Source organism: Cebus imitator, unplaced genomic scaffold, assembly GCF_001604975.1.
Source record: "Cebus imitator isolate Cc_AM_T3 unplaced genomic scaffold, Cebus_imitator-1.0 Scaffold340, whole genome shotgun sequence".
Taxonomy (NCBI): Eukaryota; Metazoa; Chordata; class Mammalia; order Primates; family Cebidae; genus Cebus; species Cebus imitator.
The window spans coordinates 483840-511334 of NW_016107655.1; the positions used below are offsets into that span (position 1 = coordinate 483840).

The 27495-nt window shown below is 40.2% G+C and overlaps 1 protein-coding gene across 2 annotated transcripts in view; it reads left to right on the top strand.

The window, feature by feature from the left end:
• ACP3 (acid phosphatase 3) overlaps window positions 1–27495 on the top strand; it is a 50322-nt gene that overhangs the window by 18729 nt on the left and 4098 nt on the right. For both annotated transcript variants that reach the window (XM_017505693.2, XM_017505694.2), the window contains 6 exons: window positions 1755–1853; window positions 6463–6555; window positions 9899–10031; window positions 14460–14542; window positions 17191–17294; window positions 20750–20919. In XM_017505693.2, coding sequence (XP_017361182.1) covers window positions 1755–1853; window positions 6463–6555; window positions 9899–10031; window positions 14460–14542; window positions 17191–17294; window positions 20750–20919 — 682 coding nt within the window. The remainder of the gene's footprint in view (window positions 1–1754; window positions 1854–6462; window positions 6556–9898; window positions 10032–14459; window positions 14543–17190; window positions 17295–20749; window positions 20920–27495) is intronic.

Here is a 27495-nt window from a genome sequence, read left to right on the forward strand (position 1 = left end):
AGCCCTGTGCTGGGCACTGACAAAGCAGCAGTGAACAACACAGACACGATCCTGACTCTCATCAAGTTTACATTTTATGGGAAATAGATGATAAAGAAGTAAATGCAGCCGAGCATGGTGGCTCATGCCTGTAATTCCAGCACTTTGGGGAGGCTGAGGCAGGTGGATCACGAGGTCAAGAGATTGAGACCATCCTGGTCAACATGGTGAAACCCCGTCTCTATTAAAAATACAAAAAATTAGCTGGGCATGGTGGTGCGTGCCTGTAATCCCAGCTACTCAGGAGGCTGAGGCAGGAGAACTGCCTGAACCCAGGAGGCGGAGGTTGTGGTGAGCCGAGATCGCGCCATTGCACTCCAGCCTGGGTAACATGAGTGAAACTCCGTCTCAAAAAAAAAAAAAGAGTTGTGATTAAAAAATAATAATAATAAAAGATATTAGTGTAACTGCTGTGTGAAGAATGAATTAGGATGGCTGAAAGAGTGAACGCTGATTTACCAAATGGAAAACTCTCACAGGAGTTGAAACACAAGTTATGGTGGCCAGGACTGGGAGGGGACTATGAAGATAAAGAAAGTGATTAGGAAGTAGGTTGATAAATTCTGTCATTGGAAAAAGCAGGAAAAATTACAAAGAGGGAAGGGTTAAAAATGAAGTTGAATTCATCTTAATGATAGAGGTTGGAGAACGATGGCTAGAGGAGGAGCAGGAGTCAGTTGGGGAGTGTTCAAGGCAGGGAACAGTTTTATGCAGAGATCCTAAGCCTGTGGCTTCAGGGACAGCCAGAATGCTCTTGTAACACATGCAAGTTTAGCCCTGTACATGTTAAATTTAAGGAAAAAGAGAAACATCCAAATTAATTAAAATCCAGGCCTGTAATGAATAGTCTTGTGCCGTTTCTCTCAACAATGTAATTTCTCCTATGGAAACATTTGAAAGCCGTGCATGCAAATTTAGACTTAAAGGACATAAAAGAAACCTGTATACATTCTTCACTGTTATGTGCATGTGATTAAGCGGTGCTTTCAGGCACTGGCCTGACAATAGCTTGCCTGACAATTGCCTGTACTTCTACCAAGGGCTAGAAATACAGGACTAGCCACAGATGGAAAGTAAGGGCAACAAAATAAACTTGAGAGCCACAAACCTGTGGCTTACAGTTTAATTACAAAACACTGTCAAATTTTAACTAATTCTAGGATGATCACTTTGTCCTCACAACAGGTTTTTGAAGTATATTTTTCTAAGTATTTAATATGTACTCTTATTTTAACAGTCTGCAAATTTGCAAAAACTGAAGTCAATGAGTGGTTAATTGACTTAAGATTTTTTCCAGGATCAAATTCATTTCCCCATACGTACATGGGTTGCGGGGGTGGGGGGGTGTGCATGTGTACAGATATGCACTTAGTGCAAGAAATGAAAGGGATTGGGAAGAAAGTAAGATAACAGTTATTTGCATGGAAGATCGAGAAGAGAAGTGTAAATATTTACCAACAGCACAGTCCTATTACAGCAAGTTTATGAAAGGAGAAAAAAAGGATTTTCAGTTCTGAATACATATCCTACTATTTTAAGACCTACAGATCCTTTCATTCTTTCTCCTCAATTTTGGAATTTCCACTCATCTCAAAACACATGTGAATCTTTTATTAAGGTTGCTTTGGACCTAATGAGGTTTAAAATATTGCTGCAGCATCTTTAGCAAAGTTCTTCTGATTCATAAAGGTTTTTTGATTTTTCTCTTTCCTCAGTTGCTATACCTGCCTTTCAGGAACTGCCCTCGTTTTCAAGAACTTGAGAATGAGACATTGAAATCGGAAGAATTTCAGAAGAGGCTGCGCCCTTACAAGGTTAAAAGCTAGTTTTGTTTAGTGGTGTACTTGAGCGTGAGGGCCAAGACACAAGATAAAGCTTTGGCTTCTGAAAAGTATGGGATGAATGCATCTGTCAGTGGCTGGTTATAGCAATGGGTTAGAATATTTAATGAGGGAAGTCATCGCTTCTGGCTTTCACTCCCTGTACAGGATTCACAAACCAATAGACAAGCCAGTCCTTTTGAATCCTTTACCCATTGTCTTGAAAGGAACCAGGAGTAAGTAAGTAGCTGGATGAGAATAAATACAAATCTAAAATCACCTGCCTTATTCATATTAAGGGGCTGGGACTATTGTCTTCATATACAGACAGTCCCTTTTGTTTCTATGTTTCTATTTTGCAAAATACCCATTTTCGGCACAATACAAAAGCTAGATAAAATGCTGTGTACTTTTTAAAATATCTTTTCAATGAATAATACATTCATACTGTCCAAAAATTAGAAAATACAAAAAGCAATACAGTGGAAGTCTCCACAGCTCCATAGGTAACCACTAGCATTATTTTCTTATGTAGTCTTCCAATTTTCTTATGCATATATAAACATAAAAATATATTCTGATAGTTTCTCCTTTTGTTACATGAAAGTGGTATACTATTCATAGGGTTGAGCACCTTGGTTTTATTTTGTTTTTTTCCATTTAACAAAGTATCTTGGAAATATTTCTATGTCTATATGCAAAGAGTTTCCTTCTTTGCTTTCTTTCCCTTTTTTTTTTTTTACAAATGTGTAATATTATATTTATGCCATAATTTATTTAACCAGCCCCTATTGATAGAAATATGAGTCATTTTTCAATCTTTCATTTTTACAAACAGAAGATATGAATACCTTGTGCGTCTAAATAGTTTCACAAGAATGCCTGTGGGATAATATCCCAGAAGTAGACATTCTGGGTCAATTTGAAATATTAAGTTACCTTCCAAAGAGATTTTACTACTTTCTACTTCTATCAGCACTGCATGCAAGTGCCCATTTCTCCACAACCTTGCCAACAGTATGTGGACCACTCTGGGGATTTTTGCAAATCTGATGAGCAGAAAATAATATTACTAGAAGCATCCTCTCTAAAATTAGGAATAAGGCAAGGAAGCTCACTATCATAACTATTATGCAACATTATACTATAGTACTTTTTTCTTGTGATGAGTGAGTTTGGGTATCTTCTAGTTAAATGCCATTTTTTGGGTTTTTTGGGGGGGTTATTTCTTTTTTAACTTTTATTTTAAGTTTGGGGTACAAGCGCAGGTTTGTTACATAGGTAAATGTGTGTCATGGGGGCTTGTTGTTCAGATTATTTCATCACCCAGGTATTAAGCCTAGTACCCGTTGATTATTTTTCCCGACCCTTTCCCTCCTCCCACCCTCCACCCTCCCAGAGGCCCCAGTGTGTGCTGTTCCCCTTTATGTGTCCGTGTGTTCTCCTCAGTTAAATGCCATTTGTATTTCCTTTTATATCAATATCCCTTGACTAATTTTCTTTTGGATGATTGATTTTCCTTTTACTATAAGTTTTTAGAAGCTTTTTTTATATATTTTAACATTTCTGGCTGTGATATTTTGTGTGTGAAAAACATACTCACTCAACATACTTTTTCCTATTTTTTTCATTCAACAACACCAATCAACACAAACAGAAGACTTCTGTGACCAAACATGGGGGATTTCTTCCCACAAACAGGCAGCTAGTTCTGTACTGCACACAAGCTGGCTGTTCTCCAATTCAGGTTTGACACCATCTATCTGGAGATAGCATCAGATCCCACAGGTTGAGGGCTCAGGCCCGTAAACTGGCCACCCCCAACCTGCCACCTCAGACACTAGACGCAAGTCCAGACCTCCAAACTTCTGACAGACTGGCTTTAAGTTGGGGGTTCTCACAACTTCCTCTTTGGGTTCGATTAATTTTGCAGGGGCAGCTCACAGAACTCAGGGAAACACAGTTACAGGTTTATTACAAAGGATATTACAAGGAGCTTGCCTGCCTTCTTCAGGACCACCACATTCCAGGAACCTCTATGTGTTCAGCGGTCTGAAGGCTCTCTGAACCCTGTCCTTTTGGCCTTTATATGGAGATTTCATTGCATAGCCATGATTGATTAAGACATAGGCTATTGGCTATCAACTTAACTTTTAACTCCCTCTCCTCCCCAGAGGTTCTAAAGTAGGAGGGAAAGTCCCAGCCCTCTAATCCTGGCCTTGCTTTCTGGTGACCGGCCCTCATCTTGAAGCTGGCCAGGGACTGCCGGCCATCAATCAGTTATTAGCAGGCAAAAAGCCATACTTTGGAGACTCCATGGATTTTAGGAGTTGTTTGGCGGAAAATGGAGATGAAAATCAAATATATATATCACAATATCACAGATAATGAATGGCATTTTAAAAAAATGTTCTATTGACTTTGCTTACTGTGTTCTTGCAATATAGGTTCTGCATCAATTTATTCTTATATGGCTTCTACATTTTGAGTCATATTCAGAAAAGCTTTCCCTACCCTAGGTTATAAAGAAGTGTGTAATGCTTTCTTCTAATTCCACTTTAGCTTCATTTCTACATTTATATATTGAATTTATTTACAGTTCATACTGGTAGGAAGTATGAAGTATGTATCCTGCTTAAGTTTTTTCCCAGAGATTATCTAATTGCCGCATCATTATTTATTGAATAGTTCACTTTTCCCACTTATTTAAGCTATTATATATTAATATCCCCATGTGTGTGGGGTCTACTTATGTGATTTTTATTCTGTTTAATTTATTAGCCAAAATTTGGGTTTTAATTATTAAGACCTTATAATATGCTTTAATATATAAGGGCTAGTATCCGCCATTGCTCTACTTTTTCTGAGCTTCCATGACTATGTTTTAATTTTCTTTGTGAACTTTAGAGTCAGCTTGTCTAGTTCCAAAAGTATTTTTTAATTTTTAGCATTTTCGTTAGGATCATAGTAAATTTATTTAACTTAGGGAGAATTTGCAGCTTTTTACTGTCAAATCTTCCTTTCTAAGAATATGGTACATGTTCCTACTTGTTTTATTTTAAAGATTGTTTTAGGGTTTTCTTCATATAAGTCTTTACATTTTTGTTAAGTTTGTTTCAGGTTTATAATATCTGCAAATAATAATGGTGTATCTCCAGTTTTCAAAACAGTGTGCCTCTAATTTCTTTCTTTTGCCTATGTGCATTGGCCACTACTTACAGTATAATGTTATGGGCAGTGTTGGTAGTGGGTATTCTTGTCTTATTTCTGATTTCAGAGGAGTTTTTCTAATAAGCATACTGGCTTTTGAACCAAAACAGATATATTTTTATCAAGTTAAGGAAATACCCACCTTTCTTATTTTCTTGAGTGGTTTTTTTAATCAATATAGGTTGTTAAACCTTCTGAATGACTGTTTTAACATTTTCAAATATAATCAAATTATTTTTTCTCCTTGGATCAATTACAATGATTGATTACATTCATAGATTTACCAGTATTGAGCAATCTTTACATTTCTCAAATCAAACCCATTTCCTCTTATGTGACGTTGAATTTGCTTCCTATTATTTTACTTAGGACTTTCCCATTGATATTTACAAGTGGCATTGAACTAATAGTTTTATTTTGGGGACAATCTTTGTCAGTATCAATGTTACACTTAGTTCATAAGAAGTTTTTGAAAGTTTTCTTTCATCTTCTATGCTCCAGAACAGTTGAAATAACATTAGAATAATTTACCTTTGAAAAGCCTGATAGAATTCCTCTATGATATTGATCTGGCCCTGGAGCTTTTATGTTTGAGGAGATGGCAACAGGAGCTCTATAATAATAATTTCTATTTATTTTATGAAAATCTATTGGGGTTAATACTGGCAAATTGCAGTTCCCTAGAAATTTCATCCATCAGACAGACAATATCTTCAAAAAGGCTTTCCAGAAATGGCTGCCAATTTCAGCAGTCAGATAGCCGAACATTGGGTCTCATTATTGTGACAAGCCAACAATCATACAGAACCTAGCAAAAGATTTGCATTCCATCCAATTTTTATATGTATAGCCGAAGACCAAGTCCTATTTCTGTTGAACTTTCCTGGATGCGTTGGCCTGAAATATGTGTGCCTTTCTCACCTGGAGGTATTTACATGTGAGTTACACTTTACCCACTTCTAAAAATAATCTAAGGCAGTACACTTCAATCCAATTCCAGCACAAATCAGGAACATGTGGCAGTCAGCCAGCATCTATCTACATTTTAAAAGTAATAATAAGGAATAATCAATTCGTGTTTGTAAAATTCTTTGGAATGGCATCATCGTAACCAGTATTACTGGTGCATTTTTCTGTGAAGAACAGCGTTTCTCAACAGGGGCACATTTGCCTCGCAGGGAACATTTGGCAATGTCTGGAGACAGTCTGGGTTGCACAAGTGGGAGATTAGGAATGCCATTGGCATCTAGTGGGTAGAGGCCAGGATACTGTGAAACAACCTATAATGTACAGGACAACTCCCCACAACAAAGAATGGTGCAGCCCAAAATATCAATAGTGCTGAATCTGAGAAACCTGTGTAGGAATTTTCCTTTCTCTGTTTGTGTTTCAGGATTTTATAGCTACCTTGCCAAAACTTTCAGGATTCCATGGCCAGGACCTTTTTGGAATTTGGAGTAAAGTCTACGACCCTTTGTATTGTGAGGTAAAAGACAAAAAATCAAAGGTTAACTTGCAATATGATTTTATGATTTATGCTGATTTTGAAACAGATCAGTATCTTTTCTTCTACTTCTTTATGAATGTATTACTTATGCTTCTTTTGACATTGAAACATAATTCACAACTTTCTTATATTAACTTAAAAATCCTGACTTCTCTTTTCTCTCTAGTATTATTTATGTTTGCGTCCTTTAGAAAATTACAAGCAAAATTGCTTTTCTTCCATGAGTTTCCACTTTGGTTTTTTCCCCCTTGGATTCAGTAGGAGCTTATTTATTTTGCAGCCACTCAAAAATGCTGGGTTCCTGTCCTGGGTCTTGATGAAAAGGCAATGTTGTCATAAAGAAAGATGGGGGAGGCTGAGTGTGATGGTTTACGCCAGTAATCGTAGCACTTTGGGAGACCAAGGCAGGAGGATCACAGGGTCAGGAGTTCAAGACCAGCCTAGCCAACATGGTGAAACCCCATCTCTACTAAAAAGATAAAAATTAGCCAGGCATGGTAGTAGGTACCTGTAGTCCCAGCTACTCAGGAGGCTAAGGCAGGAGAATCGCTTGAACCCGGGAGGCTGAGGTTGCAGTGAGCCGAGATCTTGCCACTGCACTCCAGCCTGGGCAACAGAGTGAGACTCTGTCTCTAAATAAATAAATGAATGAATGAAATGAAGAAAGGAAGAGAGGGAGGGAGGAAGGGAGGGAAGGAGCGGGGGAAGGAGGAAGGGAAGAAGGAAGGAAGGAAGGAAGGGAGGGAGGGAGGGAGGGAGGGAGGGAGGGAAGAGGGAAAATTACCTGATTTCTGAATGTAGAAATAAACAAGCATGGCCGGGCACGGTGGCTCAAGCCTGTAATCCCAGCACTTTGGGAGGCCGAGGTGGGTGGATCACGAGGTCAAGAGATCAAGACCATCCTGGTCAACATGGTGAAACCCCGTCTCTACTAAAAATACAAAAAACATTAGCTGGGCATGGTGGCGTGTGCCTGTAATCCCAGCTACTCAGGAGGCTGAGGCAGGAGAATTGCCTGAACCCAGGAGGCGGAGGTTGCGGTGAGCTGAGATCGCGCCATTGCACTCCAGCCTGGGTAACGAGCAAAACTCCGTCTCAAAAAAAATAAATAAATAAAAATAAAAATAAAAATAAACAAGCAAACTATAAGCCAGTCTATTTGTATTTGCTTATTAAGAAAGAACTTCTTTCTTGCTTTGCCATGCATTTGAAGTATCCTTTGTGGCCAGATAAATTATGATTGTTTTTCAAGGTTACATGGTGTTTTTCAATCACCATGCTCCACCTTCTGGCCAAAAGGAGTACTCTCTATTCCTGTTTTCCCAATTAGTTCACTAAATACTGGGCAAAATTGTTACTACCCACCCACCTAATTCATGTTGACTTCTAACTTTGAGGTCATCATAAGAGTCTAGGGGGCAGCAATTACTTCCATAGTTCTATCTTAATAACAGATGACACAGTTTGCCTCCATCCATCCTAGAGTTAATTGACCCAATCACATGCTACTTTCCCATATTTTCACTTTATCATCAGTATCTATTTCAGTGAAAATTCACTGGCCTTCCAAAAGACTCTTCAGTGAAAACAAGAGCCCACATTTTTATTCCAGTCTTGATTTTTTTTCTTCCTTGCTACAGTTTGAACTGAGCTATTCTAAAACGTGGCCATGTTATGTGATCTCTTTTCCAAATCTCTCTCACTTATTTCCTTTGTAGGTCACTCCACCCTGGTCTCCTCTTTCATGAACTCACTTTCTCTCTCTCTCAATCTTGTCCTTGAAACTGAGGGACTCCTAATTGACTCTTCCTAATGGGTAATAAATATTGGCACAAGGTCTCTACCTGCCCTGTTTGTACTTATTCATTAATTTAATACACATTTACCAAGTACCTACTGTATGCAAGGTGCAGGCTTTCATCAAGAGGTAGTGAACTACAGCCAGGTGTGAAGGCTCCTGCCTGTAATCCCAGCACTTTTGGGAGGCTGAAGGCAGAAGATCATTGAGGCTAGAAGCTCAAGATGGGCCTGGGCAGCATAACAAGGCCCTGCCTCTACAAAACACTTAAAAATTAGCCACGTGTGGCCGGGTGCGGTGGCTCATGCCTATAATCCCAGCACTTTGGGAGGCTGAGGAGGATGGATTGCCTGAGCTCAGGAGTTCTAGACCAGCCTGGCCAACATGATGAAACCCCCTCTTTACTAAAAATACAAAAATTAGCCGGGTGTGGTGGCCCATGCCTGTAATCGCAGCTACTCGAGAGGCTGAGGCAGGAGAATTACTTGAACTGAGGAGGCGGAGGTTGCAGTGAGCAGAAATCATGCCACTGTACTCCATCCTGGGCAACAGAGCAAGACTCTGTCTCAAAAAAAAAAAAAAAAAAATTTAGCCACTTGTGTTGGCATGCACCTGTAGTCCCAACTACTCAGGAGGCTGAAGTCGGAGGATCGCTTGAGCCCTGAAGTTAGAGGTTACAGTGAGCTGTGATGGCCACTGCATTCCAGCCTTGGTGACAGAGCAAGACCCTGTCTCCGAAAAAAAAACAAAAAAAAAAGTCAGCAAACTAGACTCTGATGGGGGTAGGGGGGAATATATTACTGACGGCTCCAGAAATATATTGCCTTTCCTAACTGGCCTCTCAGGCAGCTCATTCATCTTTTTTGGGGGGACAGAGTCTTGCTCTGTCGCCCAGGCTGGAGTGCAGTGGTGCAATCTCAGCTTACTGCAACTTCTGCCCCCTGGGTTCAAGTGATTCTCAATGCCTCAGCCTCCCAAGTAGCCGGGACTACATGCACACACCACCACACCGGGCTAATTTTTTGTATTTTTAGTAGAGATGGGGTTTCACTGTGTTAGCCAGGATGGTCTTGATTCCCTGACCTCGCAATCTGCCTGCCTCAGTCTCCCAAAGCGCTGGGATTACAGGCATGAGCCACTGTGCTCAGCAACTCATTCAGCTTTTAAGAAAACATTTAACTCTGTCAGGTTCATAGAAAGATTTCTAACCCTTTTATAAAGGAATGAGATATTATTTCCATACTGCACCCTTACTCTACAAAATATGAGCCACCCACTGATCCAGAGTTAAGCCAAAAGCTATGGACTGAGTAGGAAAGGACAAATTCATTTATATAAGCTTCTCTTCTGAATGTCAATACCACTATTTATCACAACATGAAATTCTCTTAGAAAGAAATGGCAGGACAAGAAAGTCTAGCCCTACTAGTTCTTGTGGGGTGAAAAAGGATAAAATAAGTCAACAAAGAGGACAGTCATAAGCAAAACTACACATACATTTTTCTTCCTTTTTCTTTGCTACAGAGTGTTCACAATTTCACTTTACCCTCCTGGGCCACTGAGGACGCCATGACTAAGTTGAAAGAATTGTCAGAATTGTGCCTCCTGTCCCTCTATGGAATTCACAAGCAAAAAGAGAAATCCAGGCTCCAGGGGGGTAAGTATTAAAAAATGAGAGGAGTATACTGGATTTGTGGTTGAATGATCCGGGTCTGAGTCCCAGTCCCTCCACTAATCAACTGTGTGACCTCAGGCAGTTCACTTAATTACCCTTGTACCAGCTTCCATTCTGCCAAATGGGGATATTAGTGATTCCTACTTCATAGACAGTGAGGATTAAAACGAATGTATGTATTCAAAGGGCTTAGAACAAACAGCACCTGATATATAATACACTGTCAATAAACATCATATGTTATTATAATTATGACTATCACTCACTTGGGCCCTTAGTTTTCATCTGGAAAATGAAAGCTAAAGCTAAATGATTCTTTCCATCCCTTCGAGATCAAAGAATCAAGGATCTATGTCTGAGCTGCATGAAAATCAACTGTGTCTTGTGGCCCATGGGGGAATCTCTCAAGTGTGAAGTATAACAAAAGTGGCCTGTTTTCCTAAAACCCTGAGACGGTCCAAGTCAGGTTAACACACATATTCCAGGCATTTTGAGATAATTGCAATCGCATCATGATTCCTGCCATTGCCAGACACTATTCATCACAGTATCAGAACAAATTCATCAAGAGAATGCATAGAGGCAAAGCCTGCTAGAGCTGGACCAAACTGGGAGGATATTCACTAAGGCTACTTAACTAGGGAAAGAATTCAAATCACTGACCAGAAAAGGAGTCAATTATAGCTAGAAAAGCAGGGCCGCACACCATGTACAAAGAGTGAGGCAAGCTGTAACCAGGAGAATTAGGTATGAAACCAGGATGATCAGGAGCAAATTCATGTGAGATGAATAAAGTAGGTTGGGGCAAAAAATTTAGGACAGTGGCCATTAATGACATGAGGATGTTATAGACCTGCTATTATAGAAATCCTGATTGTATGGCACAGAGACAGACATGGTAGAAATGTGTAAGTCCTTACTTCATATTAAACACATGAGCAATGAGATGTAGCCCTTGAGGAAGGGAGAGGCTCCAGAGAGGAGTCTTAGATGGAACATGGGCTGTTGGGAAAAATTACCAGGCAGGATACAGGCTGTGTGTGTGGGCAGAACCCAGGAAGAAGCTCAATCGTAACAACAAAAGATGTAGAGGGTGCCTTGGAAGCCACATAAGCACTCAGCCTCATTTCGAGCCCACCAGGTGCCAGCAGTGTAACTCATTCCCAAGCCCCATCAGATGGTGGAAGTGGACTCTTGATTTATTTCCCCCAACCTAGTTATGGTGGAATCAGGCATCTAGCCCCTCACGACTCAAAGTGCAGCCTACTTTTCAGCATTGGCATCAACTACCACCTGACTAGAAATATAGAACCTCAGGACCCACCCCCAAGTGAGTTGAATCAGGATCTGTATTTGAATAAACTCCCAACAAGCTTTATGCCAGATAAGAGTTGACAGCAGTCTAATACTAGATGTAGGGATGTGTATATATGAATAAAAAATGGAATTGCTCCATTTTTCTCTTGTTTCCTTTTTTATTTCCCTTTGGCTACCAGAAGACTACATTTGAGAGAAGCCACTTCCCCTCTCTGGATCTCTGTTTTACTCCCCGATGAGGAGATTAAACTAGACTCTGTAAGAGTCCTTCTCTGAGATGTTCTCTGATCTTAGATTCTACAGGCTGGCACTTGTATGAAACCAGCTGTCCTACTTTCTGGAAAAAGTCCAGCGCCATTGTTAAGCAGGAAATTTTTTCCTGTGTGGTTCTGCCAAAACACAAGCTCAGACTATTGTTCAGATCTGGCTATGCAAGAGAGATTTGTTAGCTACATGCTTGTTGAATGATGACACAGCTGAACACAGTCCTGCACAGAAAACCCACATTGTCTAGGTGACAAAGAGTGGTGTGGAAACATCAGGGCCATCTTCTGACCTTTGCAGGTTTTCTTTGTTAGTTTGTTTTGTTTTTGTTTCTATTTTTTGTTTGTTTATATGTTTGTTTTTGAGACAGGGTCTCGCTCTGTCCTCCAGGCTTGCAGCAGCATGATTATGGCCCTCTGTAGCCTTGACCTCCCAGGCTCAAGCAATCCTCCCACCTCAGCCTCCCAAATAGCTGGACTATAGGCGTGTACCACCATGCCTAGCTAAATTTTTTAAAAATTTTTTGCAAAGACAGAATCTTCCTATGTTGCCCAGGCTAGTCTTAAACTTCTGGGCTCAAGCGACCCTCCCACCTTGGCCTCCCAAAGTGCCAGCATTACAGGCATGAACTACTATTCCCAGTGTGGAATTTTTATTTCATCATTTAACTTCAGGGATGACACTGTGCAGTAACACACACACACACACACACACACACACACACACACTCCAAAAAAGTCCCTGAGGCAAATTTAGGACCATATGACTGGTCATATCAGTGAAAAGAGAGCTCTTTTTGCTCTAGACCATAAGTTGACGAACTACTGCCTATATGCCAAATCCAGCCGACTACTTGGTTTTGTAAATAAAGTTTTATTGAAATACAGCCACACTCATTCATTTATGTATTGTCTATTGTGGCTTTCATGCTATCACCGCAGAGTTGAGTAGCTGCAACAGATTTTATAACCCACAAAGCCTAAGATATTTACTCTCTGGTCTTTTACAGAAAAAGTTTGCCAACCTCTGCTGTAGACTAGAAGTGAAGGAAGCAAAGTTTATATCTTCAGATAAATGATATGTTGTCTAGTTTATGAAGATTTAATAAAGGATACAACACATAACTTCAAAGCTAGCTTTCCACTATAGTGTGGTCTAATGATCACAAATAAGGGTTTTGAAGCAGGACATGCTAGATTTAAAGCCCTCCTTATCTGCTTACAAGTTGTATAATCTGATTAAGTTGCTGAGCCACTCCGAGCCTCAGTTTCCCCACTTATATAACAGAATATTGGTATGCCAGAGCCTGAGGAGAGTCATGATAGTCACCCCTAATCAATCCTGTGATAAGGGGGTAATCATCCCAGAACCAAGAATTGATATATTCATTACCAGAACTGCAGCCTGAACAAAAGGCACTTGTTGACAAAGGGCAAGTTGCTGATTGTAGGTGTCTGTCATGGCTCCCAAGAGCTTGGCCACAGAGTTTAGCACCAACATGGCATGCTAATCAAGCTAAGGTCCACATTCCACAGGGCATTCCACAGGGCAACCCTCTCTGAGATGAAGGGATTTAGGCCTGTTAGACATGTACTTCGGATTTTCCTGTTCATCCTCAAGGAAATTCCAGCATCTACAGAAAGAGCAGATCACCTACCTCCTTAATTAACCCTTTTTTATACTTACTTGTGTACAGACCTGTCTCTTCTTACTATGTTATGAGTTTTTAGAGGACAGGGACCAGGTCTGATTCTCCTGGCATAGTATCTGGCCCATCATAGCTGCTCAGTATGTGTTTGCTGAGTGGGCTACAGAACGTGAGATTATAGTCCATCTGTTAATATCAGTGGCCTGCTCATTATAAAACACACACACACACACACACACACTCTCTCTCTCTCTCTCTCTTTTTCTTTCTCTCTCTCTCTCTCCCCACCCCCGCCCCCACCCCGCACTGGTCATTCTCAACCCAGGAGAGCACATGCAGGGTAAAGAGACCAACAGACACACCAGATGGTTATAGACATCTCTGAAGCAACGTGTCCTTAAAACAGGATCTGTTTTGGCACCACAAGGTACCTTACTGCCTTCAGTGCCTACAAATAGGATAAAGTCCGCTCTGCATCTGCCTTTCATCACCTCAGAAGCAACAGCAGTTAGGTGTTCAGATGTGAAGTGTGAAGAGCAAAACATTTCCTCTACTGAAGACAGACAGAACCTCAAATGAAAGCTAAAGATGCTGGCTGTCCCCCCAGCAGTGACATCTAGGGTAACTTGGAGAAATGGTCCACAGAGAATAGTCCATGACCTGTACAAACATCCAGAGAGCTGCTTTCTCTCATGGCCTCCCTCAGGTCTGACTGCCAGAGAGTAGAAGCAAGAGGGGTGAAAACAGAGGTGTACCTGCCGTGCTGTCATTTCAGGTCTGCTCTGGAGAAGAACATGGGCTAAAAATTCTCTTTTATGATCTGAAAAAGCCGTCTGAAGTTCCATCCAAGCTTATCAGCCTCCTAACCACAGACCTTTAACAAAACGTGATTTGGTAGAGCCAAACCACCTTTCCTTACCTGGCTATGTGAGTCACTTAATATCTCTAAACTTAAGATTCCTTACCTATAAATGAGGGTTGAAATGTAGGATTCAGTTAAAGAAAAAAGTATGTAAATCACACTATCTAACACAGAGCATTTGCTCAACAAAATTAGATCTTTGCCCCTCTTCTTAAGTCATGGTGGGGAGAGTCCCCAACTATGAATTGACAAAAAGCTAATGAACCAAAATAGAAGCTTATGTTTGCTTCAGCTTAGTTACTGATTTATCTCCTTTAAGGTGTCCTGGTCAATGAAATCATCAATCACATGAAGAGAGCAACTGAGATGCCAAACTACAAAAAACTTATCATGTATTCTGCAGTAAGTATTTTTGTCTTCATTTAACATCTATTTGTTCAAGTGTGTGATCTCTTGGTGCATGGGACCTCATCTTCTTTATCTTCATTTTCCCATCTCTTTGTATGTGGTAGGCACTTACACAAAGCTTTCAGGATTAAATGCATCATTCTGGCCTTTAAGGGATTTATAATCTAATGCTAACAAGAAGACAAATATAAACACCATACAAAACAGTATGGAAATGCCATTCAGCCAAGTGCTTTGGCACCTCAGACAAGCTAGCCATCCCTTGTGTTCCAAGCAGGTGGAGAAGAGAAACAGAAAAGCTTCTGGGACAAGGTAGCACATCCAACACATCAAGATGAAAGGTGTTAGTAGGACAAAGCAAGTGAATTATTAGGACAGAGGTGGAAAGCCAGTAATGTTGCGTGGAAAAGGTGGTACCAAATTAGTGGATGCTGACTGTGCTGCTCAATATGGAACCCAGTAACCACAAGTAGCTATTTACATTTAAATTAATCATGATTAAGTAGAATGAAAAATTAAGTCCCTCAGTTATGTTAGCCACATTTCAGGTGTTCAATGGCCACACATAGTCAGTGGCTACTGAATTAGACAGCACAGATATACAACATTCCATCATTACAGAAAGTTTTTAGACAGCCCCTATATAGAGTGTCAGAAGTTTATGCTGGATGGCAGCTGTAGGGCCATCTTGTCCTGTCGCTTCTTTGTTTAGTTGTAGAAAGAAGCAAGGAAGCTAGGGAGAACCCCCTGTTAGTGTTTGCTCAGGGAAGGCAGGGCAGGGTGACAGGATAGGAGCAGCATTTTGGAAATTAATTATTTTGTAACATGACTGGATGTTAGGAACAGGATATGGTGTAGAAAGCTTTTGTGATTGTCTAGAAAAACGGGGGTGTGGCCTAAAAATTTCCCTAAAATTAGGGAAGCAACAGGAGAGGAAAAGAGGTAAGTCAGGTTACAAGAAAAACTGAGTGTGCATTCTCAGTGATGAATTGGAAGTGGGTGGAGGTCAATGATGTGGAAGGTGAAGCCCCAGATGAAGGCAGGCTTTCAGTTCTCAATGACAGGAAGGAGGTGGTCTTGGACCAGGTAAATGTACTGATTTGACAATGGGTTTGAAATACCATGGGGCATCCAAGCAGAAAACTCCAGATGGCAAAGGGAATAAAAGGAGGAAAGGGAAGAAGGACTGCAACTCAAAGTTAGAGCTACATTTTGGAGTAGAAATAAAAGAGAGCACGAGATCTTAGAATGGGCTTTCATATTGGAGAAGCCAGGGAGAGACACAGTGTTGGGGGCAAATTCTACAATTGTATTATACATTCAAATAGCTGCCCATGGAGTCTGGGATAAGCAGGGAAACAGGACATGGCATGATGACTCCTCTCATTCCTGTCTCCATGAAGAAATGTTTCTCAGTGTGGCTGGAGAAAGAAAGCCATGTTTTCATTTATGCAAGAAGGTAAAAGAGGTGACTGAAGATACAGAGAAGTTTGTCTATTATCAGGAGCCCTAAATGGTATGGACAAGGGAAATAGCCTCAGGTAGGCCTGGAATTAGTCAATTCTGCCAGTTTTTCTAGTGGTTAATCTGATTTCTAGTTTTCACACTTGTGGTGTGACTTCCAGCATGTCATATCCATAGCTCCTCTTTTTTTTTCTCTATTAGTTTACTTCTAGGCCCTTTTGAATATGTGCACACACAGTTTAGGCAGCCAAATGTTATCCCAATTTTGTAGATATGGAAATTGAGGACTGCCTAAGATTAGATCACTAATCAGTGGCAGAAAGGAGACTGAAAACCACTCCCCTCTACCTTCCAGCCATTCTGGGGTAAACATTTAGCTTTACAATTATTTTTAAACTGTACCCTATACTTCCTTGTATTTGATCTTCCCTAAACATTTAAACCTCGTATATTCTTCCACAACCTTAAATCACAGATGATGCTAATCTATAGAAAAAGACAATCTAGCATTAACGTATTTCAAAATATTTCAAAAAGGCACAGCACTTAAGGAAACTTGATTCAAATTTACTTTCTTCCATTTTGGGGTTATATGACATTAAGCAAGTTGCTTGATTTCCTGGGTCTCAACTTCTTCATCTCTTATTATTTTTTAATTATTTTTTTTTATTTTACTGAGATGGAATCTTGCTCTGTTGCCCTCTGACTGCAGTAGTGCCATCTTGGCTCACTGCAACCTCTGCCTCCTGGGATTCTCCTGCCTCAGCCTCCGGAGTAGCTGGGATTACAGGTCCGCACCACCATGCCTGACTAAATTTTGTGTTTTTAATAGAGATGGGGTTTCACCATGTTGGTCATGCTGGTCTCAAACTCCTGACCTCAAGTGATCCGCCCACCTCAGGCTCCCAAAGTGCTGAGATTACAGTCATGAGCCACTACACCTGACCAATTTCTTCATTTTTAAATGGAAATAATGATAGATATCTAAATCATACTGCCTTGTACACAGCTGATGCTCAACCAAAATTAGTTATTTCCTTCTCTATTTATTAAGCCATGGTGGGGCACATGGGAAATGTAATTGAATTAGAAGCCATCATGGTACTCTACAAGTGCTTCATACCTACTGAATGTGAATCTGAACAGGTGATAAAATGATTTGTTTCAAATCTCTATAGCATGACACTACTGTGAGTGGCCTACAGATGGCACTGGATATTTACAACGGACTCCTTCCTCCCTATGCTTCTTGCCACTTGATGGAATTGTACTTTGAGAAGGGGTAAGTGACAAAGTGCCTTTCAAAACCAGTATCACTGGACCTTAGGTTTCATTATTATTATTTTGGGTTAAGGGTTGCATGCCTGTTTGTCTTTGGTTTTATATTCAAAGGGAAGAATGATAGTAATAGGATGCTAGTCATGTCTCTTTTTTCTTTTCCATGAAGACTTTTACTGGAAAATAACATATACAGTAGATGAAAAATTTGAGAAATAGCCTATGCAACAGAAATTACATTTTTTAAAAGGTTAAGGTATTCTAAGAAGTATGCATGTATTGCATATATATTTGGCAAGAGAAAAATGTATTGATGGTTATATAATTTTTTCAATTAAATAATTCAAGCATATTCATTCGCCTTCTGATGATTCGTGTACACAGTCAAGATTATTAAAGTACAACTTCTAACTGGTGTTTACCTTTTTGTAACCCGGTGTGGCCCTCCCCAGATGACCACGGCTTAGCTTGAACCCATAAAAGGGTCAAAGTGAGAGTGGCCAAATTCCCAGTTCACCCAGAACTGACCCATGAAATCTGGTGTTCTCAGAACATGTGAATTTCATTGTTAAAACCACGAATGTCCTGGAAAAACTGGAAAGAATTGATTATCACAGCCAAGGTCATACCAAAAATGTTTATCTGCAGTGACAATGGCATTCTCATTGGGAGGAGGAGAAGGAGGTGTTTGGGACAAGTCGCCAGACTTCATGGGATATTCTTAGTGGAATAAGAGCAAGGAAAGGGCTGAGTTAAGGCAATGACCCCAGAGTTTGTTTCAGGGTTGATCGGGGAGATCTATCTTGCCCTTCCCTCAAGGCATTCAGAATAGCTGCACACCAACCTGACTGTGCAGTTACATGGGGATCTGTGCTCAAAAGAGCCCATGCTGGTTTTAATGATCTGCTGTTGCCATCTTTAAATTGTAATAGTTTTTAAACAATGGGCCCTGTATTTCATTTTGCAAATTTTGTAGTCTGGGATGTAGCTTTCTGGCCCCTGAATTTGTAGAGTAAAAAAGTAACAGCACAGAGACCTCATTCTCAACCAATATCTTTACTGCTTACAAAGAAAGTGAGTTCTGCACAGCTAGGGAAGGGTAGATACATCCTTTACTGAGCCTCTAACTGGGTGCCAGGCACAGTGAACTAGAACTAAAATATGGTCTTAGTTAACCTTGCTCTCAAATATCTAGAGTCAGAGTGGAGAGGTGAGACCCACAAAATGGAGATTGACCAAATAGAGGAGAAAATGGAAATAACAGGACTAGAGACATAAAACCCTCTCTTAATAACAAGCCCAGCACAAGTCTGCCCTTCAGAAGGCCAGCTCTGGGCACAGAGTTAATAAGTCAACCAAATTCCAGGATCAGCTCCAGTCAGTGGCAGGCACTATCTCCTTTGGGATAAGACAAGAGAAGCTACTGACTCTACTTGTACCTCCCTGTTCTCTGGTTTCTGGACCCCAGGGGTCTGGGGCTTGCTTTCTTAGTGCACAGAAGCATTTTCTCCCACTGAATTCCTTCTCTTAACACCCTGAATTAAATCTATATTACAAATCAACTATGGAGTATTTCTTCAAATGAAAGGCAGTGACATACAGAAAAAATTAACCAAGGGCCACGTAAAGGTCAATTCCAATTTGTTATATTAGGATTTCTTTTATTGGCACTCCAGGGAAATATCAAAGGTTAAACTTGATTGCTTTTAAATTAGAAACAAGGAGGCTTCAAGTTAACAAATTCTGCCTAAGCCTGCTTATGAGGTGATCCTGACTGTGAGGTGGTCTCACATTTTCTTATGAGAAGATATGGAGAGAGACAGAAAGGAAGAATATTTTAGTCTTCCAACCATCTTAAATATGTAAACCGTTCAGGTTGTAGAAAACGTAGCCATAAATATTCTTTAAAGATTTAATTTTAAGTTAGATACAGAGATTTAAAATTGTAGACTATATAAAATAATTCATTAATATTGCTTTGTTTCACTTTTACATTTTATAAAACGTTTTTACCTAAACTCTTTGTATGCATCTTTAGCTTGTGTCTTCAACACTAAAGCCAATGTTGAGTATTTTAAAAATTGTTTCCCAGATATATTCACTAATAAGGGTAATTTTGTCTTCTATACAGATGAACCTTAGATTCTTGAAGGCTTAACTCAGTAAAAATTAATTTCACACTTATCTAACAGTACAGTGCAGGTGTCCTTGGTCAACAGATGTGATTCACATGTGGTCATTCCCTACAGTTTCAATAGTGCTGTGCTCACTTGCAGGCAGCTTGTAGAAAGGAATGAAAGGGTGGAGGCAGCAACCTGCTTATCAACTACTTAAGCCTAAAAGGGACACATCATTTCTGTTCACTTTCTGTTGGCTCAAATTAGTGACTTGGTCCCACCTAGGTACAAGGGAGTCTTGGAAATGTGGTCACTTCTGAGCCATAATTCAGTTCTATGGGAAGAGAATAATGGAGCTTGATGGAGTATTGGACATCTAGGCCTTATCATCTTAAGATAGAAGATGCTGTTACTGAAAAAGTTATTCTAAGATAGAAGTACCCATTCATATAATATTAGGGAAGTTTTTACAACTTTTATAGATATAAGTGAATATTTACAGTTACTATGTTTATATGGCTTTTTAAAGTGATGTTTTAAAAGGCTTGTTTATAATGACACCCAAACATTGCCATTGTAAGGTTACCGCCAAAAGAAAGATCATTAAATTTTACTTGAGTTCCCCTCCTGCCTCCTTGATTAGCAAATGGATTCCATAAGCAACTCATGCTGGTTGAACTGAGGTTAGTTTATACCATTGGACCTTCTCAAATAATACATTGTTTTTTGAGATAAGGCATTGAGAGAGCCCTCCTTAACATGACACAATGTAAGGACTTGAACACATACCCACAGCTTTTTTCTAATGGATAATTTTCTGATAAGGTCTTGCTGTATATTCAAACATATATGTTTTATGTTATTCAGTTCCATATTTATGGCCTAGTTAAAGAGAGGGGAGATACATTCAGAAGAAAGACTGAAAGAACTATTCAGGTAGGAAAAAAGAAAAGAAAAAATGGAACAAATGAGAAGACTAAAAAGAAGGGAGGAGGAGAAGGAAAACCCAACACCCTCACCTGCTTCTCACTTATCCAAAGGCTCAAAGTCACACTCAGCTCCCTGCAACCATCACTTCTCATGACCTCCTCTGATTTAGCATCCTGGTGCCTACCTCCTATGTCCCTATCCCTAACAAACCAGCCCTCCTGTTCCCCGCTGCAAATCTGTCCTGCCTGCCCCAGTCTCCCCATTTACACATGTAAATAGACTAAAATCTCCTAGTTCCCATAAGTTTTTCCATTGGTCCCTCAACCAGCACGTAATAGTCCAGGTGGAAAAAAATTCAGTGGCAGTTCAACACAGAACTAACAGAGCTTTCTCCTCTACCTTTCTCTGCCAGGGAGTACTTTGTGGAGATGTACTATCGGAATGAGACGCAGCACGAGCCATATCCCCTAATCCTACCTGGTTGCAGCCCCAGCTGTCCTCTGGAGAGGTTTGCTGAGCTGGTTGCCCCTGTGATCCCTCAAGACTGGTCCACAGAGTGTATGATCACAAGCAGCCATCAAGGTACTGAGGACAGTACAGATTAGTGTGCACAGAGATCTCTGCAGAAAGAGTAGCTGCCCTTTCTCAGGGCAGATCATGCTTTGAGAATGTACTTTGGCCATTACCCCCAGCTTTGGGGAAAATAGGCTTTGGGTGATAATTGTATGTTTTATGGACCCCCAACTTCAGGCAATTCCTACCTCTTCACCTGGCCCTGCCCCCACTTGCCATAATACTTAGCTCAGTATTTGTTATTGTTGTTGTTCAGTGTTAATGTAAAGAGGTATCAGTGCCAAAATATAATGAGAGATAAAACTTAGGTCAAAGTTCATGGAGTGGTCATGAACTATATGACTGGCCACACAGGACCACTTTTATTTAAGGACTCGAGATTTTGCTTGAGCAGGATTAGGTGAGGCTGTTCTTTAAATGTCTGAAGTGGAACAGATTTAAAAAAAAAACCCACAATCTAGGGTGGGAGCAAGGAAGGAAAGATGTGAATAGGCTAATGAGCAAATTTACCCATCAGTTCCAGCCTTCTCTCAAGGAGAGGCAAAGAAAGGAGATACAGTGGAGACATCTGGAAAGTTTTCTTCACTGGAAAACTGCTACTATCTGTTTTTATAGTTCTGTTAAAATATACAAGTCTACAGAACTAAAAATGAAAAACCCTTTTGTGTCCCTTGGTCCTGGAACATTTATGTTCCTTTTAAAGAAACAAAAATCAAACTTCACAGAAAGATTTGATGCATGTAATACATATAGTAGCTCTTGAAGTATATACATCATAGCAAATATGTCATCTGATGAGAACAAGATATTTGGTCACAACACATCAGGGAAGAGAGCACCACATGATGGAGTTTTCTAGAAGCTCCAGTGATAAGAGATGTAGACTTTAAAGTTGACTTAAGGACAAGCACGGTGGCTCACGCCTATAATCCCAGCATTTCGGGAGGCCAAGGCAGGCAGATGACTCAAGCTCAGGAGGTCGGCCCGGGCAACATGGTGAAATCTTGTATCTACATAAAATATAAAAAGTTAGATGGACATGGTGTGTGCCTGTAGTCCCACTGTTTGGTGGGCAGGAAGATCGCTTGAGCCCCAGAGGTGAAGGCTACAGTGAACCAAGAGTGTACCACTGCACTCCAGCCTGGGCAATAGAGTGAGACCCTGTCTCAAAAAAATAATAAATAAACAAATAAAAATAAAGTTGATGTAAGAAAGGAAGTATAGGCCAGGCACAGTGGCTCACACCTGTAATCCCTGCACTTTGGAAGGCTCAGGCAGCATGATCACTTTAGGCCTAGTGTGTTGAAGACCAGCCTGGTCAACATAGTGAGAACCTGTCTCTACCAAAAAGGAAGGAAGCAAGTGTTACATATCAGACTGAAACAAAATTAAAAATGTAATTATGTGCTAAGTGCCTCCAAGTTCAAAACTTATTGGAATGTTGAGAGTGTGGTTATGAAATCTGTTAGGAGGACAAAAGGAATGTGTAAGTCTTTAATGCTGGTATCTTCAGAAAACCTAAGCAAACTTACAGGTCCTGCTGAAACTGTTCACTTTGCAAGAAAAAAATCATGTTCAAATGGCATTCTTAAGAGTCTTATAGCTTTGCCATGTGGCAGATCTACACGTCTAGAGAACACCGTGCTCTATTACCATTATGGATAAAGATGAGATGGTTTCTAGAGATGGTTTTTACTGGACGCCAGAATCTAGAGCAAAGCTGTCCCTGCTCCTGATTGGTCACAGAATGACTGACAAAGACATCAATTGATACACTTCTTTGTGTTATTTCCCTCCCAAGTAAATGCTTGTCCTTGGATCCATTGTCTATCCTTGTAACTGTCTTCTAGCAGTAAGCCAAATGTAAAACAGGGAATAAAGTCACTATTAGGAAGTTCAAAAGCATTGCCTTTATAATGAACTTTGAAAAACGTATGTGTGTGTTTAATTAGAATAAAATTCCTCTAGGCAGATTTCAGGAGCTCCCTTTGTGTTGGGATTTTTGTTTTAATATAAAGTAAAATAATTTGACTGGCTTAAATGAACATTTTACATTGAAAATATAGCTTGGACTTTTCCACTTCAGGTAAAGGAAAAGCTGTGGATGGCTCTGCCTCATCTATTTAAGATGGAGTTTGCTGAGGAAACACCCTCAGGAAGTACACAATATGCTAGGAAAGTAAAGAGATACATACTGTATAACACAGAAAAACCAGGGCTATGTCTTATGACTACACAGGTTGCTGTGGGAACCAGAGTTACCCAGATTTGAAGTGGAGAAGTAAGGTAGGTTCAGGGAAGGCTTTCTGCAGAAGGTAGAAACTGCACCATGTAAAATCAGTTTGAGGCCAGGCACGGTGGTCAAGAGCCCTTGACCTCTGTTTTCAGCACAGCTGCTTTGGCATTCTCATGTTCCGCCATTGCTATTAAGAGCCCTTGTTCAGTGATGTCCCATCCAGCACCGCTCCTCCCTCAAAGATGAGGCCATCTGATTATGACACCTGAAATCTTAACACTTTGGGAGACTGAAACAGGAAGATCACCTGAGATCAGGGGTTCAAGACCAGCCTGGTCATCATGTCAAAACCCCATCTATACTAAAAATACAAAAGTTAGCTGGGTGTGGTGGTGCATGCTTGTAATCCCAGATACTTGGGAGGCTGAAGTAGGAGAATTGCTTGAATTCAGGAGGCGTAGGTTGCAGTGAGCTGAGATAGCACCACTGCATTCCACCCTGGGCAACAGAGTGAGACTTTGTCTCAAGAAAAAAAAAATCAGTTTGGATGGAGGGCTTTAATGGTGTGGTCCAAGGTACTAGAAAGGCATTTATCAAATGTCCTATGGCTTGAAGCTGGAAAGAAGAAGAGATTACTCATCAGAAAGTTCAGACTCCAAAGAGAGTCCCACAGAGAGTTATTCAAGGGGCCATTTCTAAAAAAAGAAAATATCAGCTCCGCAAGGATTTTATCTGATGTGTTCCCTGCTCTATCTGTCCTCAATACCTAGAAGTGTCTGTGCCAGGGATGGACTGGTGCTCAATAAATATTTGCCCAATTAATATATAAATTTGTTACCTTTTCTCCCTTAAGCTATTCTTCTTTAGCCTGTTGAACAGCAATACCTAGTAAGTTAGGAGTTATTTTTTACCCTACTTTCTCCTTCATTCTCCATAGTCTCTTACCTCCTCTTGTCAAATCTACCTGTGGTATATATGTAGAATTCTTTCCCTCAAAACGTAAGTAACAACTTAATATTCAGGTAGAGTGAAACATGATTAAGCAGCAAAAATTTTAATAAAAAGAAACACGTAAGGGTTGATACACTGCAGTCCACTCATCCAGATCTCAAGAGTGCAATGTGCACATCGGTTCCCAACTCTCAGTTCAGCAACTTCATTTGGGCATCTTCAATGCGGCAGAAGTATTTTCACCAAAGAAATTAAATGGTACAAATCTTACCAGCACACGACTGGTTTGGCTCATTGAAAGCTTGTTAAAAATCTATGACATGAGGTGGCCTATAATGCAGTAAGTTCAATATCTGAACTTCTGTAAAATAAAGGATTACATTTATTCAGTATGATCTTAAAGAGGGATGTCAGGAGCCGCAGGTAAAAATTTCAGGGAGACAGATTGTCACTCAGTGTTGGGAAATTCCTGAGGTAAGAGTGCCTGTTAGGCTGGATAGCCACTCACCTTATAAGAGAGATACTACAGAGAAGGCTGAAACATGGAAGATTGTAGGGTTTGGGTGGCTCATTAGTTGGGCCACCAAATCTAGCAAATAAAAGTACAGGATGCCTAGATAAATTTGACAAATGGCTCTAACTGCCGAATTTCTGTAATTCATTGGAAAAACAAAAAACAGAATACAGGACACTTAGGATATTCTGAAAAAGGCAATACAGGAAGCAGGACAAAATCATTAAATATAGGATATGTCCTGTATATACAAGATACTTCACAACCCTACTCCTTAGAGTAGGGAGTTCCACATGAAATTCTACCCATAACTGTAAGCAGTGTTTTTAGCTAGTGCTAATAGGCTCTCTTAGCCAGATTCCACATCATATCAATTAAATTCACCAGAATCTTTGCTGGAAAATGTATAAGTCTAAGGCCATAGCATGTTATTTGAAAATAACAAAATTTGTCAAACTGCTTCTTTAATTCCAAAATTTTACTAACACATTCAGACTTTCTTCACTAGTGCTCTCCCACTCCCTATCTCCACGGCCAACTCTTAATTGTTTCACAAGAAGGAGACTTAACAGTGGGAAGTTCCAGTTTTCTCTCATTATCCTTGTAAAGCTGAGAATCTACAGTACGAATACATATCCCCAAGATTCAACCTTGAGTTTCTTAAAGGCAGGATCCATACATTTTTCCTCTTTAAGTCTTCAGCCAGTAGACAATGCCTAAAACCTTGTGCCTTCAATCAATATTTGCTAACTGAATACATGTTCAGCCCTGGATACTTAGCCTAACTTCCCTGTGGCTGGGCTCAGATGTCAGAAGCCTGAAACTCAACTGACTTATAACTAAGAGAGAGAAGCTACGAATGAGCCTCAAAAGTATACAGAGACCCAATCACTGGCCATATACACATACAAATGTGCCAACATGTCTGTATTACTTGACCTCTGTTTTCAGCATAGTTGCTTTGGCATTCTCATGTTCCTCCATTGCTATTAAAAGCCCTTGTTCAATGATGTCCCATCCAGCACCACTCCTCTCTCAGAGATGAGGCCATCTGATTATAACACCTGTTTCCTCAGTCTTATTGCCATTATCTTCAGTTTCTCAGGATATATCTCATCATTTGCTAAAGACATTGGCAGCTTGCTCTGGTATGTTCCGATTTGCTCCTCACTCCACTCCTGCCCTAAATCTAGGCAATTCTGACAGCCATAATGCTGACCTATCCCATACACTGACCACCACACCAATATCTAAGCCTCTATCAAGTCAGTCACATGGTTTTTCAATTCTGATCTGTGAGTAAAGCTGAAGCAAACAAAAATCCAAGCCTATTGTCACCATTTCGAATGATGAATGTTGACATTTCATTCCACCCTCACTGGGTCTCTCAACGTTTCGTGGTAAATATTTTCACCCCTACTTTTCCTACTGTCTGCAGGAAGGCCTGTTTTTCCCAAATGTCTTATTCCATTTTGTTTTTTTATTCTTATAAGCAAGATAATCCATTGATAACTCCTTTAAGTTCTACTCTCACAATCTCAAAAAGATCTCAGTAGCTCAAACCTTCCTTTGCTGCTGTCCCTCAGGAAACCACATTCCCCTCACTGTGTGTGTGAGCCCATCTCCACAGTCTCCTCAGGACCTCGGTGAACCTCTTGGCTAACTTCACTCTCTTCCTCTGCACTGGCTCCTTCCCTTCTGCTATGAAAATGCCCAAATATCCTCTCATCAAAACACCCTCAAGGGCTTATTTCACCTCACTCTCCTCAATCTCAATTTTCTTGAACTAATGATTTATATGTTCTTGTACTATTTTCTCACATCCTTCTTATGCCTTAATTATTCTGTAAAATATGTCTACCCTTCTGTCATCTGGTTTTTTTTTTTTTTTGGAAACTTCTCTTTCAAAACCCATCAGTGTCTAATTCAGCGGCCTTTCTTTCCTTGTGAAGCAGCTATTAACACCCCCAATTTACAAAGAAGAAAACTGAACCTCAGACTAATAGGGTCAGGATTCAAGCCACAAATAATAGGGTCAGGATTCAAGCCTAACACTGTCCAGCACCCTGTTTCTACCATCATACACACTTTCATTCCACAGTGTCTTACATAGCATTTTCTTAGACCAATTTCCAGAAATAGGGTTGGTGGGTCAAGATATCTGAATATTTAATAAGCAATAGATTTACTGAGGACCTATTATGTACTCAATATTTCCTAACTATCAAGCATTAAGCTTGCCGAGTAAATAGCAGCAGACGAGAAGACTGTCCCCATGTGGCTTGTGGACCTTGTCGGGGAAGGAGGGGTGGACAAGGAGATAAATAATTAAATCAGCCTTAAGAGCAAAGTACAGTAAATTCTACGATGAAGGGCATACAGGAGAAAACACAGCAGAGGTAATTAGCCTAATGGGTCAGAGAAGGCTTCTTGGAGGAGTGATGTTCAAACTGGAACTTGAAGGAGAAAAGGTACTAAGCAGGTGAATGAAGGTGAGGAGAGAGGAGGATGTTACAGACAAAAGAGGAAAATGTATAAAGGCCAAGAGGCTAAAGGTAGCATAGAGCACTTTAGGAACTGGAAAAAGTTTAGTGAATGTGAGGAGAGCAGAGGCCACAGAGGCAAGCATTAAGTGCTCCATAGGTCAAGTTGAGCAGTTATGATCACAGAAAGGTTTTAGGCAGAGAACAGGTGCTGTAATTGGCTTTTTGTCTTAAGAAGATTCTTTTCAGTCATTACCTGTACTAGATCTCTTTGTAGTAAGATAAAATTGATCATGGTCTCTTTTCTCAGTGTTTAGGACACTGCTCTGCCAAACTCCTGAAATATTTCATAGTACAAAGGAGCATATCATTTAAAAATAAATAAATAAATAAGTATCACT